This window comes from Lonchura striata, chromosome 1 (genome assembly GCF_046129695.1).
Source record: "Lonchura striata isolate bLonStr1 chromosome 1, bLonStr1.mat, whole genome shotgun sequence".
NCBI lineage: Eukaryota > Metazoa > Chordata > Aves > Passeriformes > Estrildidae > Lonchura > Lonchura striata.
Window position 1 is genome coordinate 61,698,131 of NC_134603.1, and position 15,419 is coordinate 61,713,549.

The 15,419-nt window shown below is 42.4% G+C and overlaps 1 protein-coding gene across 2 annotated transcripts in view; it reads right to left on the reverse strand.

Annotated features, from left to right (window-relative positions):
• Positions 1 to 7,735, reverse strand: part of CTNNAL1 (catenin alpha like 1) — a 57,329-nt gene extending 49,594 nt beyond the window's left edge. For both annotated transcript variants that reach the window (XM_021528721.2, XM_021528720.2), the window contains exon 1: positions 7,531 to 7,735. In XM_021528721.2, the coding sequence (XP_021384396.1) occupies positions 7,531 to 7,656 (126 nt within the window). In that variant the 5' untranslated portion in view covers positions 7,657 to 7,735. The remainder of the gene's footprint in view (positions 1 to 7,530) is intronic.
• Positions 7,736 to 15,419: the final 7,684 nt, after the last annotated feature.

A 15,419-nucleotide genomic window follows, 5' to 3' on the forward strand; every position in this document is an offset into this window, starting at 1 on the left:
TCCAGAGAGTATGAGATACTTCTATTTAGACTCTAATTGAGAAAGAGAATGCATTTGATTAACAAGTTCAACAGTAGGTATGTAATGAGCCTGTACTGCAATACAATACTACAGCTACAGACATTCAAACATTAGCTTATATACAAGACTGATGCATGATGCAGAGGGAAAAAAAGCCAGGGATAACGTGGTGTTTTCCCCCATTTTTGTAGACTTCCAAGAATAAAGAGCTAGTGATAAATTAGAAGCCTAACAGTGCTTTTAATATAGGACTGTCTGCTTTAAAGCTGTTAGACAAAAATCAACTGAATTTCAGAAGGTTCCTCTCTTCCAATCTCTCCAATTTGTCAAGGTCCTTCTGAAGTGCTGCACAGCCCTCTGGCGTATCAGCCACTTCTCCAGCTCTGTCTCATCAGTGAACGTGCTGAGGAAGCACCTGCTTCTTCAGCCAGGTCATTGATGAACAATTTAAACAATACTCAGTATTGAACTTGGGGACACCACTTGTTACAGGTCTCCCACTAGACCCTGTACCACTGATTACAAACCTCTGGGTTCTGCCTTTCAGATTCAGTCAGTTCTCAGACCACCTCACTGTCCCCCCATGCAGTCCACACTTCCTGAGTTGGCCTATAAGTATGTTACAAGAAACAGTGTCCAAAGTCTTGCTGAAGATGAGATAGAAAAGATCCGCTGCTCTCCCCTCATCCATTCAGGAAGTTGTTTCGTCACAGAAGTCAATAAGGTTGGTCAAGCACGATTTACTTTTAGTGCATCCATGCTGACTATTCCGGAACCCCTTCTTGTCATCTGTGTGGATGGAGAATGCATCCAGAATGAGGTGCTCCATCATCTTTCCAAGGATTAAGGTGAGGATGACTGGCCAGTAGTTCCCTGGCTACCCTTTCTTACTCTTTTTGTAGCCTGGGGTGACACTTGATTTCTTCAGTCCTCCAGCACCTCTCCCGACCACGCTGACCTTTCAAAGATGCCTGTGAGCACCTTCGCTGTGGTGTCTGCCAGCTCTCTCAGCAATCATGGATACATCCCATCATGGCCCATTGACTTGTGGATGTCAAGTTTGCCTACATGTTTTCTAACCCAATCTTCCTTGACGAGGCAGAAGCCTTACATTCCCTTACTCTGGTCTCCTGAGTTAGAGATTTCTGAGGGCTGGTGTTGTCAGTGAAGACTGATGCAAAGAAGGCATTCAGTAACTCTGCCTTCTCTGTATCCTCTGTTACCAGGGTCCCACCTCAAATTTAGCAACAGTTTCAGATTCCTCCTAGTTTTTCTTTTGTTATTAATGTACTTGAAGAAGCCATCTGAGGACTTCCAAAAGCCAGCAAATCCACAAAACAGCTTCCCCAAAACCACTGCTTAGCCTACAGACAAATTCCAAAGGCCAGTTCTCAGTAGCACTGACAGCAGCACACTGAATTCCATGTCTGCAGTTTTATACTTCTCTTAAATCTCTCTCTTGGACAGTACATGCTTTTTCAGTTCCATGGAGAATGATATCAGTTCCACTAAAGATACAGCAATGTACCAGCTATTTCAGTCCATTTCTTCAGGAGTTTTAACCCTGATGTACTCTGTTACTTCCTTACCACAGTTTTGCTGTATTCTTTTGACAGAAAATAACAACAGAGCAGAGCAGCTATTCATAATTGTGCTCAACTGCAAAAGAAAGTGAAGCAATCTCTACTCCAGAATGTGTACCTCTGTGAGGTACTCAGAGAATCTGTGTGGAATCAAAGTGATATGCAGAATATGATATGAAAATGTTAGACTGAACTGGAACAACGCCAACATTACATGTTATTCACTAAGATTTCAAGGGGCTCAAAGATACAATGGATTATATCCACTTACTCATGCAATCTCCTGCTTAAAAACAGGTCAACAGTTGAGTTACAAATGTTGCCCTGACACTTGTACATATCAAATCAATACAAAATTTAAAAAGAAGTAGTAAACACTTTAATAAATATGAAATATGGGCAAAGATTTAATGAAACTGATTTTAAAGGAATTATTGCCTCACAAAACAACCAGATTTCTCTGTAGACATCACCTGAAAAAAATTAAGAAACAAAACTGACACCACAGTTTTCAAAAGACATGAGACAAGTCTCCGAGAGAAACAAGCAGATTCTTTGTATGAATATTGACCTCATCAAGAGACAGAATGATGAAAAGGAAGATGATGGGTATTAGAAAGTGAATAATTACTTACTTTAATATAGTTGTAGTACAGAAACCTGTACTACAACATGGATATTATTATACATAACCATTAAGAGAGAGGAGAGATAAGCAAGTATAAAATGATGAAGATTTGTTTGTGAACCAAATTTATTTGTGACAGTAAAGATAAGATCTAACTACAGAATTGCAGAAACATCTTGCAGCACTGACCAAAGAACAAAATGTCAGACCAAAAAAATCACTGCAGATCAAAGTGATACAGATGGGAAAGTACATTCTTAGCCTTCCTTATGAAAGCTAGGTCTGAGCTGACCATTACTCCCTCAGCAGCAAGATCTTTTGATTATGAAACAGATATCTGTGGAAAAAATCCAACTTGCTTATGATGAAAGCAATTTGCTATCATCTCCTCTAGTTCCCTGCTCAAGCCATGTCCAGTTAGAATGTGCTGTTTATAGTCTTATCCATTCTAAATATCTCCAAAATTGCAGACTCTGTAGGAGCTCTGCACACCTCATCCAGTGTTTGGCCTCCTTTACATTGATAAAAGCCTTCTCTTCTTATCTTTGCCTATCTCATTAGACTTTCCCATGTCCCAATTTCTGTCACCATACATGTCTGGGATCAGACTGTCTCTGTCTTCTCCATACCTGCCACTATGTGGGTAGCTGTAGATGGTGGTAAACTCTGCCACTGTCCAGACAAAAAAAATCAAAAAACAAACAAACAAAAAAATCACTCAGATTCAAATGATACAGAGAGGAAAGTACCACCTTAGCTTTCTACAAGAAACTAACAAACACTTCTCTTCTTGAGGTGGAACAAGCTCACTTCCTTCAACCACTCCCCTTATGTCACATACTTCACTATGCCAGTGTTTTCCCTGGAGCACAGAACTCAACATGGTACTGTACCCCATGCTGCCTCACAAGTGGCAAACAAAAAAAAAGAATCACTTCTGCAGTCTGCAGGTGCAGCTGGCCATCACTGCTGACCCCTGTTCAATGTGTCCTCCAGGATTCCTACAAAAAGTTTTTCTCAGGACAGTTGATCCTAGGCTCTACTGCTGCATGGTGTTACCCTGGCTCAGCTGTACGACTTGGACTTCACAGATTTCCTGTCATATCATCTTTCCAGCCTGTCCCTCTGTCTAGCATCCCTGTTATCCACAGCGTCAGACACTCCCCAGCTTGCTGTAAGGAAGTTCACATGCCTGTTGAACATGCTGGTCCATGCTCACCCCAAGATTCACATCATTAATAAAGATATTAAACAGCACTGGCCCCCATATCAGTCCCTGTAAATGGACCAAAAAGGGAAAAAAAAAAAACAAAACAAAACAGAAAAGTTTACAGATTATATACAGACCTCTAACTTGATGCACAATGCTATTCTAAAGTCATACCTTCAGTCTGAAAACTGCATTGAGCTTCTCACATTATTAGGAAAACATCAGCTGTGGGTTTTTCTTTGGGATCTAATATACAACTCCAGAAACTTCTGGAAAAACAGAACACTGACAAACATTACATAACATTATATAACATTTACTGAAATGGAAATTATTTTAGCTAGCTTCAGAAAAAGCAAGGAAACAATATGATAGTAAAGAACAGGTTTGTTTCATTCACCTCAAGGCACTGTTAACTTATGTAGACTAAGACTGACAACAACAGCATTCAGAAGCATTGGTATCATGGGCTTTTTGTAACTAAAATAAAAGAAAAGCTTAAAAGCTTATATTTATTACTATATAGATCAGGTCAATTCCAACACCTCTGGCAGCATCTCCTATACCAAGAAAATTGGAAAAATGTGTTCAGTAACACGTGGGCACACAATCATTCTCCAAAGTGCCTATCACAAAATGGGCTTTCTAAAAGTTGAGCAGCTGTAATCATATTGGTCTGCACTCCAGATGCTGGAGGATAGGTCACCTTCAACTGTGAAAAGTGACTTTGTTCTTTTGGGATATAGAAGTATAGGATGATTTGGGATGCAAGGGGAAGGCCACCTAGTTCCATTCCTGCTCTGCCAAGAGCTGGGACATCTTCCACTAGATCAGGTTGCTTAGAGCCCCATCTAATCTGCCTTGAACACTTCCAGGGATGGGGCACCCACAGCACCTCTGGACAACCCACTGCAGTGTCTCACCAACCTCACAGAGAAGCATTTTTTCCTAACATCTATCTAAACATATCTACTTTCAGCTAAAAGCCATTGCCCCTTGCTCTATCACTACACACCTTTGTAAAAAAGTTCCTCTCCAGCTTTCTTGCAGGTCCTCTTTAGGTACTAGAAGGCTCCAACGAGTCTTCTCTTCTCCAGGCACACAGATCTCAAAGTATCCCTCTTTTCCCAAGTACCTGACTGTGAAGGTTGACAAATACCTATTCTGCTGTTTCTCAGAATGCTTCCTTAGAACAGATCTAGACAAACTCCCACAGCTGTGAAGGTACCCAACTGCTCCTACACTAGCAAACAGGTACAAGATGGCAGCTGCGGAAGCCGCTGGTGAAGCCACATCCTGAAAAGTGCTTTTTGACTGTCTTTGCTTTTCCTCAACTGTTTAAATGATGTGTTATTAAATGAGTCAGCACTGACCACTTCAAACACCCTTCCTGACATGTGTTGCCAAAAACTTCCCATTAAAAAAAATGAACTCCAAAATAATTAGACTGGAAATGGGTAGCAGCAGTGACAGAGACATCTAGACTTTTAAAGAATGCCATAGTATTTATGCATGGAAAACTGAACTAAAGACACCTATCCCAGTGAAGAGAATATTGCTTAAAGAAAATTGTGGTGCTTGACCCCAGAAGCCATGTTTTCTGAAGTGCATGCCACATGCCTTGCAAAATACTGTACAATGATTCTTTTCACAGTACAGCTATGTAGACAGTGAAAAAGAAGCAAATATGCTTAATACTGTGGCTTAAAATTGCCGTCTTTGTCATCTGTGGCACTCTTAAAAATGGGCCACATCAAGGTTTGAACAGACCTAGTTTAACTCTGTAAATACTCTAAGTTTTAAAACCAATTTTAATTGGTTTAATAAGTACATGCAGTAATGACTCTAAGGGTAATTTCTCCTGCTGGAAAAATCAGAATCTTATACTACTGCAAATGTACTCTGTTACAACACAGTCTATAAGGAAAAAAAAAAAAACACAAACAAAACCAACCCTCACAATTGCTGAGGAAAAACAAGCAGGCAAACACATGCTTACAATATTACAATGATGATGATGTATGAATACAGTACATGAATTTAAATAAAAATCAATGCAGCTTTTTTTTTTTGCTTTAAGAAAAGATTTAATCCCACATGAGAGACTGAAAGTGAGTTTGTCATACAAGGCACCTTTTGTTTCCTGTTTGCTTAAAATAAGTAGTGAAAAGCAGCAGGAACATTCTGACTATTTTTTCAGTAGTGTACAAGTATCACATAGCGCTTCTCAGATTTTAACAAAAGGGTAAACTGTAAAGTTAACTTGACAGTAGGAACAAAGCTCATTGCAAGCACATTTTGTACAAGCAGAAAAACAAAGTCCTGAGGGCTACTGCATGCATAGCTTATGCAGAATCTACAAGCAAATTCTGAGACTAAGAAGTACTCTATAAACACCATTCTGCATAAATTTCTGAACAAAGTCAATGAATGAGTACAGGCAGAACTGATAAACCACCACAGTAAGTGGGGCATTTTACCAGGCAGGTGGAGGGAGCTACTGCCGACACCATCAGCAACTTCAGCCTGAATATGAACAGAGCTCAGCGCTCGTGCTTCAAGGAACTTGTCTCAAGTCTGGAGCACCTTAGCAGGAAAACACTGAGCTCTGGTGTTCACAAATGCTCAGACACTGGTATAGAGGGAAGTGAAAGCTGCTTAGCCCTCCTGGAAGATCTTGTCACAGGCTTTGTAGATAATGAAAAATCATACATGACGCACTTGTCTGCAGGTTTTGCTGCAAAGGTAATAAGGTCATTGTTGTTAAACAGTACTCCAGAGAAATCCAAAGAACATCGTCACATAAATCTGTTAAAAGTACAAATTTAAGATATGCAACTAAATTCAGCTTTTGCAACTGGATGTGTTTCTGACTGCTCTTAAGCTTCTTAAAAGAGGTCTCCTTATTTTATCTCGGTTGTTTCAGGACTAGAAAATTCATTTAACTTTACTTTGCCTTGGAACAAGTGGTTCGATCCCTTTGAAGGGCTTTGCTGTACTGATTCTGATTTCTCCGAACCGAAAAGAAAATACACACTACCATGATGCGCACAGAAACACAATTACCCATTAGAAATCCTCCCTGCAGTCCAGGCATACAAATGCAAAACAAAGCTTATCACAGTTTGTTTCCAGATAGATGATGACAATATAAACACAGTTTGACCTCACCGGGACCAGTTCTTTTTGTATAGCTGTTACATATTGCTTGAAGATTTTGCACAGATAGGTTTTGAGTTGCTAACTTTATTTATCAGTGTTCAAAGCACAAAAATCCTATATAGCAAACACTGTGCTGTTTTCAGACACTATTTTTCAAGAAAAAAAATTCTAATGAGTACGTCAAACGCCAATTTTGTAACTAAATGTCTGAAAAAAGAAACCCAACAACAAAAAAAAACACCAACGCCAAAGTGACTGGCATATAATTACTTAGCAGAGCAATGAAAAACCCGATTTGGGTGGGTTTTAAGGTCGTTTAGCACTGTAAGGGACATGCTAAAAGGTTCTCAAGACAGTTTGTCCATTACCGAACCTCTTAAAAACCGGGCACTATCCCGGGGTGCAGTAGGAGCTCCAATCAATGCAACGCTCAGGCCAGACCGCGAAAACACAAAGCTCCGCCAAAGCCCCTGGAAGACGAGCGCTCTCTCCGCGCCGAGCCGGGAGGGAAGGAGCGCGCTCCCGCGCGGGCAGCCAGCGGGCGGGAGGCTCGGGAAGCCGGGAGCGCTCGGGCGGCGGGCCGGCCCTGCGGCCCCCACCCGCCGCGGCGGCCCGGGGCTCGGACCGCCGGCGGCACCGCAGCGCCCGGCGTTACGCAACGCTCCGCGGCGACCTTGCGGGGAACTTCGCAGTCTTTCTCGGGGACGGGCGTGCGAGCAGCATCACGCACACGGCACCGGCTCCGGCAGCCGCCCGCGGCCGGCGGGATCCCGGGACGGGCGGGAGGGGGCAGGCTCAGAGCAGCCGGAGAGACCGGAGCGCGCAAACTTCGGCGGCGGCCGAGCTCGGTCCCGGGCGGGCAGAGCCTCCCGAAGGTTGTGGGGGGAAGGGGGTGGGAGGTCGTTTTCCCGCGGCGATTTTCCTACCTGCGACACCAGCGGCACCAGCGTCTGCTCCACGGAGCGCGTGCGGATCTCCAGCCCCGCGTCCGCGCCCAGCCCCGACGAGGACGACGACGAGACGCCGCTGCTGCTGCACGGGGACGTGGCCATAGCGGGTGAGCGGGGCCGGGACCCCCTCCAGCCGCGCCGCCGCCGCCGCGCTCCCGCACGGGCAGCCCGCGCCCGCCGCTCCCCTCACGCCGCTCCGCCCCCGGGCCGCCGCCGCCCCCGCCCGCCCGCCCGCCCGGGCTCCGCGGCCGCGCCGGGCGATGCCGCGCGCGCGCGCCCAGCCCCCTCCCCTCAGCGGCCCCTTCCCCGCCCCTCGGGACCGGACCGGCTTAAAGCGGCAGCTCCGCCCGCGCTGCCAGCGCCGGCCGCGGGTTGCCGCCCGCCGCCCCCCGCCCCACCCGCAGCCGGCGGAGGAAGGGAACCGGGAGTGGTCCCGCCACCACCGCTCCCACGCGGAGTTTCGCCTCCGGCCTCGCTTTGAGTGGCGGGAGGTCGAGGGTCCCTGCCCGAAGGGGGGCAGCTGGAGCAGGCGGTGGCTGAGCGGCTCGGGTGGCCCCGAGGAGGCGGCGGGCCGGGCCGGTGCCCGGCCCGGGGCTGCGGCGGCACCGGGCGGCACGGGAAGGGTGGTCTCGGTCGGGAAGTGCGGGGCGCCGGTGTGGGGGCCAGGGAGAGGCAGCCGGGGGTCCGCTCTCTTCTTGGGAAGGGCTGCAGTCGCGATTCGCCTACTTTTAGGATGTGGGGGGCTGTGAGGTGTCTCAAACTAAACGCCATCACTTCTCTCTTAGAAGCCTCACGGCGAAGGGGAAAAAGGGTTTTTTTCTGGCTTTGGGTGATCTGTATTCCATACCTGGTCGCTCTTAGAGAACAGCTATCGTGTTTACCCGGGTTTGCCCAGCCCTGGTGCTAAAGCGAAAACATCTGTGATTGATACAGCTAAAAAAAGGCAAAAGTGATTCAAAGAAATAAAAGTGGTTTGGTTTGTGTTGTGAGGTTTGTTATGGGCTAAATTCACTTCTCCACTTTATTTAGTAACATGTACTTGATAAGTATCCGTACATGGATGCTTACAGGTCCCATTTGGCTAGTATTTGGTACGGCTGATTCTTCCACAGGTTTGTCTGCCTAAGACTGTGAACCTGGCACGGAGCTCTTCTGGCTGTTATCCAAACCGCTGAGGTCCAAAGCGGCTCCAGCCCAGCACTGGGCAGTGCTGTGCGTTGCCAGCAAGCCCCGTGTAGGGTCTGACAGTAAATCGCTTCCACCTAACTACTTAGTTTCCTGGTCAGAACTGATGATTTGTGTTTGACTGCTCAGCTCTTGCACAACACAACTCTATAATCGTGTCTGTGGCTCTTTTTATGTTTTAGATCAGGGACTTTGTATCATTTTATGTCTTCGAAAAGACTTCTGACCCTTTTTGCACATAGAATCTTTTCCACAATTTTGAAATACAGACATAAGATAAAGGACAATATTTGTTGTCCTTTAGAGTCCTATGGACTTATCCATATTTATTAAAAAAGAAAATTGTCAGAGCTGCAAGCATAACACTAGATAACAATATGACCCTATTCCTAGCTCTTCAGGAAATTGGTTTCCAACACGGTCTCATATTTTCTAAAATGACATCTTATATAACATCAAGTGTTTCAGGAGAGAAGTGAAGGCTTAAACCTGCCATGGTACAAAAACATCTAAATGATGGTGTAGACTTGAAATAAATGCTAGTCATGCTTGATCAAAGTGGTTTAGAGCACACTTGAGATTTCTTGTTTTGTTTTTCTCCTAAACTTTTCATTTTCTTGCAACATCTTTTGTTCTTTTTCAGATAATATGCTTTTCTTTTACTTCTCAATAGCCATATGCTAAGCTGTGGCAACAACTGCTTTCTTTTACATTTTTGCTAGAGTAGTGAGGGCAGATATGGTTGCAGCCTCCCCAAGACTCTACACTGGTACAGGAGAGTTCTGGATCATGAGCAGAAACATCACCAAAGTGTCAATAATACCAGAGAGAAGTGCATTCCTTTTCCCTCTTCCCCCTGTTATTCCCACTTATTGACTATTTTATGAATATTACCATAATACAAATTAACAGTCATCAGCATCTACAGATACAAATCTATGCACTAGAAGGACATGAACACTTGGATGCACATGCAGTTTATAGTTTGACAACTTGTGTCAGTTAATTTCAAAGACAGCTACCTGTTGTCCTCAACACAATGACAGATCAGACATTCCAGAAATGACATTTTCTGATTCAAAGCAGCCTTAGTAACAGAGGTTAATGATTAATTTAGAAGATTTATTTTTAAGAAGAAACATTGAGTTTTAAAGAGGCAAAAATATTTTAAAGATTATTTTTTACACTTAGTGGACAAATTGTGTGAACTTTGCAATGGCTTTCTGCAGACAGAAGTCCTGTTCCCAATCTACCACTTTGTTTTACTGCTTGCATTTTGTTATCAGTTGAGAAGCAGTGTTAGTGGGTGGTGCTAGTGACAACACTGTCTAGCTCTCCCCATTCTCCTCCTCAGGCGCTTCCAGTTTTAAGCATGGAAACCACTGCTCTGCTTTTGGGATGCTGTGCTAGGCAAACAGAGCATGATGTAATGTTTTTAATATCACACAGCACTAGCATGCTGCAGACTAATATCTTTGAAGACACCTTGAGGAGTTTGTCAAACATCATAGCCTGGAGCTTAATTGTGCTCTTTAATTATGTTAAAACAATTTGAATGAGCCAGTATGATAGATTGAAACCACACCTTTGGCATGCCAACACATACCTCTGAGGGAGCACACTGTGCAATGCACAGCAGTAGAACATTTTGCATACGATCATCATCAGCCCACAAAAGCAGTAGCCCTTCATCCCACAAAGAACATCCCTCATGGCTGCAGGATATGAGGACCACCCACTGGCCATGGCAGTCTCATGTTTCCACTTGAGTTATCACTTGAGTTACCACTGTTCTACTCTGCCTTTGAACCTGTAAAGCATGTGAAGTATGGAGGACAAGAGAAATGCCTAATGCACTATATTTCTAACTTCATAACTTAGTCAGTGGCTAAGGGGAAGGAAGTGATTCATCTCCTCATAGCATTATGAACTTGTCAGTCTGGTCCTCCTTGTGTTTTTTCCAGACTTTACTCAAGGACACTTGCTCCTCTGTCCATGATCGGGCTCTGTGGCTGATGACAGAATGTAAGCCAGCTTTCCCTCATCCAGCTCTTCTCTTTAATTGTTCCTATCTGAAGTAGCTTTTGTGGGAGACAGCATCACTACCCAGTACAATGCAGTGCCAAAGTTCTCAGATGAAAGTGCTGTTCCTCGCACTTTGACATTCTGTCAAGGATGGCTGTTTTGAGCATTTATGTGTAGTTAAGCCTCTCACTGTGGATGCTGACCTCTTAGCTTTGATGAGAATTATATGAAACATACTAATGAGTGTACTAAGCATATCTTATGCTACCTGTGCCACGGCTTGTTTGGAGTAGCTGTCAGTCAGCCTCAGTTTGATGGAGCAGCTGGCACCTTAGCTAAGATGTCTGTGTTCCCTGGGCTGTTTAAAGCAAAACGAGATTGGTTACACTTAAACGGTTTAAATTATGCTTTTACTAATCTGGTCATTTTGACCAGCATAAGGTTCAGCAATGAACACAGAAGCATTTTCCACATGGAGAAACCTTCCTTAGGAAGCAGGTTATAGTTGTTCCATATGTGCTGTTGAGGCATATGCAGCAAAGCAGATGCCATTTAACCAGTGAAGACGGGTTTGAACTTGTGAGCTGTGAAGAGGAGCTTAGCAGTTTCTGTCCACAAGGAGCAGTTGGTCTAGGAAGCACAAACTGCAGGGGGAACAGGGAAATACTACCAAAAGCCAGCTGATGTGATCAGAGGGCTTTTTAGTCAATTTTGATAATGAGCATTTTTCAACACATACTTATAATGAATAAAACATAGAATTAGCTAAATTATTAACACTTTGAGGATGAATTCCAAGGGATAATTGGTCTTTATCCTCCCATAGAGAGCATCCCAAATATCCAAGGGTGAGAGGAAGCAGTGCCTCCATTGCTTCCTTATCTCCCAGCTGCAGTCTGGAAAGCAGAGCTGAGTGGGCTCAGTGTCAGATTGCTCCCTTTCTCTTTCCTCCAGGTGAGATTAAAGTTATAGCGGTGTGGGAGGGGAAAGCACATTAATCATTCTTCCAGATGAAATTTAGAAATCCACTTTAAGCTTTTCTCTCGATTGCCTCTAGTTTCCTCTAAAATCTGACAAAGTCATATTTCTTTTTTTTTCAGTGGGGATGTTTTGCAGGAAGCTTGTGAAATCAGTAATTTTAAAGACGGCTAAAAATTTAGGCTTTTGAGAAATGTCAAAAGATGGGAGACAAGCATTGCGAGAAATGTCTAATCCTGATTATTAGTGGTTATTAACTCCAAAGTACATTACTTCTTTATAAAAACAATCAATCTTTTATGTTTGCTTCATGCCCCATAGAAAAAGACTACTTTTTTTTTCTTTTCTTTTCTTTTTTTTTTTTTTTACACAGAGAGCATTTTATGTGACTCTACAGTGACTATATTTATCATTTTGTGAATTTACTAGTTTCACAGTGGGATTTCAACAGTTATTACAGAAACTATGAAGAAGAGGGGATATAAAAGTAATGGATAGATGTATCTGAAGGACTACAAGCTCGTGTCTGTTTTTATCTGAAGGTTTTCCAGAGTAATGATACAATAATAATAATAATATATATATTCCATATATATAATATCTGTGCCCATACAGCCAGAGTGTGATTTCTAGCTCTCTTTCCCTTTGTGTTTACAAGGTGGTAGCTGTCAAAATCTTCAGCAAGTAACAGCTATTTGGCCATGCTACTAAATGTGGTACACCTCCACTTCTGTCCACTTTGTCTGAGGAAAATGAGGAACCTTGTTTGGATGATCAGATGCTGATAGCCCATCATGACTTCACTGCCTCTTTTACAGAGCTCTAAAGAATAGTTACCTGGGCTAGTTCTCCAAGAAGTCTAGGAACACAGTATTTTTCATCTAGCCCAGCACCATCAAGAGACTTCTGTAATAAGTAGCAGTTTTTGAAAACACATCTTGGCACAAAATATATGTTTCCTGTATCGTGCTGAACACAAAGAGCACAGAAGCTTTAATCAACCAATCAAAATTAAAGAAAGAACATTAAAGTCAGGGTCTGAAGGTTATATCCCATTTTTTCACTGATGTTTCCTACCAAAGTCACCTGCAGTTGTAGAAGATGTCTGTCTGGGGTAGAGAAGAGCAAGGGAACAATTTTCAATCCTGTAAAAATTTTCTTTTTTAATGAGAATATGAGACTTTATTGGCAAGGAAATATATAGTGGATAATATATAATGGATACTGCTAGAGTTACCCAAGATTTCCATTGTATGACCCATGCTTTTAGTTGAATATGAATATGCTGAGCCTTTAAACAGGTACTATGTCCTGCAGGAGAAGCTGAAGCTGCTCTGTAATAAAGCCTGGTGTTTTTTCCCCCGTATTTAGGGCTTCCTTGTGCTATCATTTGATACATATTACTGATATATTGACTTGAATCTAACACTGACATTAGTGTGACAGCCTTTGGAGGTGGAAAGCCTCATCAGTTTAGCTTCAGCTGTGAATTTGGCCTTATTTCAAAAGGACATCTGAAGAATACAGTTTCAACTTGATCTGTAAGTAGGAATGAATGTGCAGTTTTGTAAAATCATACCCTAGGAATGGTAGAGTGCAGGATTCTTTTCAGACAAACACTATATAGATTTATCAATGCATTGCTATACTCTTTGAAACTCTGTGCTGCTGTAACATCTCAGGCAAAATCCCCCAGATGATCAGCTCCTAGATGTCAAAAAAAAGTTTTGCCTTCTTCCTTGCAGTCTGTGAAGTTCTTCTTTTGCATGTACATATTTTTCAAAGCTGAGGCTTATTCATTATATCAAGGACCTTGTTCTAAACAGGAGCTAACTCCAGATTTAGAAGAAGGCATGAGCAGCCTTGCAATATGCAGATACAGGATAATGAACCCTCATGAAAGTCTTCAACTGACCTGTAGCTAGGGAATAAGCTTTTGATGCCAAATCTCTGATCGCTTTCAAATCTACGATCATCCTAGCACTGAATGGTATTTTGTTGTTTTTTTAACAGTTCCTATGGGTTATAAAATAAATATGGAGGATTAAAGGTTTGAAGAAATCTCTAGCCTGCAAAATCTTTAAGAGCATTTGCCACCTAGCAACAGCCAGGAATGTGCATTTCCTTCAAACAATCTGCAATTGTGTGATTTAGAAAAAACCTCCACGGTGTTTATAACTGCAATTGTAACTTATGTAGGAAGGAAAAATGCAGCAAAAGGCTCTGGTTACATCACTGACAAAAGATTTCATTACCATAAGAAGTCCCTAACAGGGTGACAAATAATCAAGATTAAAAAGAATGTGTGAGACCAGCAGAAAGGGAAACAATGATGTTCCCATTATAGTTGTGGCCTTTGCAATAAATGATATGTCAGCTTTTTCATTTTGAATTGTGCTGAATAACTTGGTGATTTTAATTCATCAGCAAATGAATACTTAGATTAGAAGCTATTTTCTTTTCAAATGTGCGTTTGCTAACTTAGTCATGCAATAAATACCACACTCCTTGAAAAGTGCGATAATACAGGTACTGCTTATAGATGTTAATGATGTAAACCACAGATACTGTGTTAGTTTGCTCAGATATGTGAGGTAAGTATGGGAATTATATGAGAGAAAGCATAATTGCAACATGCATGAGCTGGCTGGCTGCCAATGTCCTGTTGGTCTGCATTTTGTGATGTTAATGAGACAGTAGGGGAAAATTACACAGATGCTAATGCACATGGGTTCTATTTAGATGATTATCATGCATAAGTCTGCAACATCTAAGAATATACTTTACTGAGTACCAGTTATCACAGTTGCTCTTTTTCCCTCCTTTTTTTCTTAATATCCTTAAGGGAAGGAACCTGGGGATATTTAAGGACGCTGCATCTTTCAGACCGCCCTGACCTCCAAACTGTTGTAATTTGTTAAATTAACCTGGATCTGTTCTTAGAAAAAATGAGCAGCTTCTAGACTTGTGTTCATAGCATTACTTAAAATTCCTTATTAACAAGGTACTAAACCCCACTTTGTTTCCATGTATGATCTTTTTAAAACATGGGTTGTAGTTTCTCAGTTAACAAACCAACTTAAGCCCAATGAAGACATTACTAACAAAATACTTCCAGTGCTAAAAGATATTGTTGCTAACCCCTTACAGGCAGCTGGTAGGATTCAATTCTGTTTCTGGCAGCAAGAGAGTACATGCTGAAGTATCAGAATTGGAGCAGAAAATTGTAAGCGCAGCTGAAATGGAAGGGGAAGCGGCAAGCTATTGCCAAGGGAGCAAAAGGATTTTTGAAATAAGTACATTCAGTGAGTTTATACTAAATATTAAAAGTTTCAGAAAGCATAATGTAAATAACTGAAAATTTAGAAGCCTCTCTTTTTCAGTCATGTTCAAAGTACTAAAAGCATTTCTGAATTGAACTTGACATTTGTACTGAATTGCACTGAATTGCCAATGCAATATCAGCTATTTTTGGAAAACATCCTAATGTAGACAAGCCCTAATAGGCAAAAGTTTTAAAAGCAAAATGAGGTGTTACAGTACAAGGAGAACACTGACAGGGTGGATTTTTGCAGTACTCACTGACAGTATTCCTGACCTGGCAATTCTTCCATTGATGTACTTTGGAGTGGTGCCATATGAGGACTGCATGTTCAGGTGTGCTTGGGATACTGTTC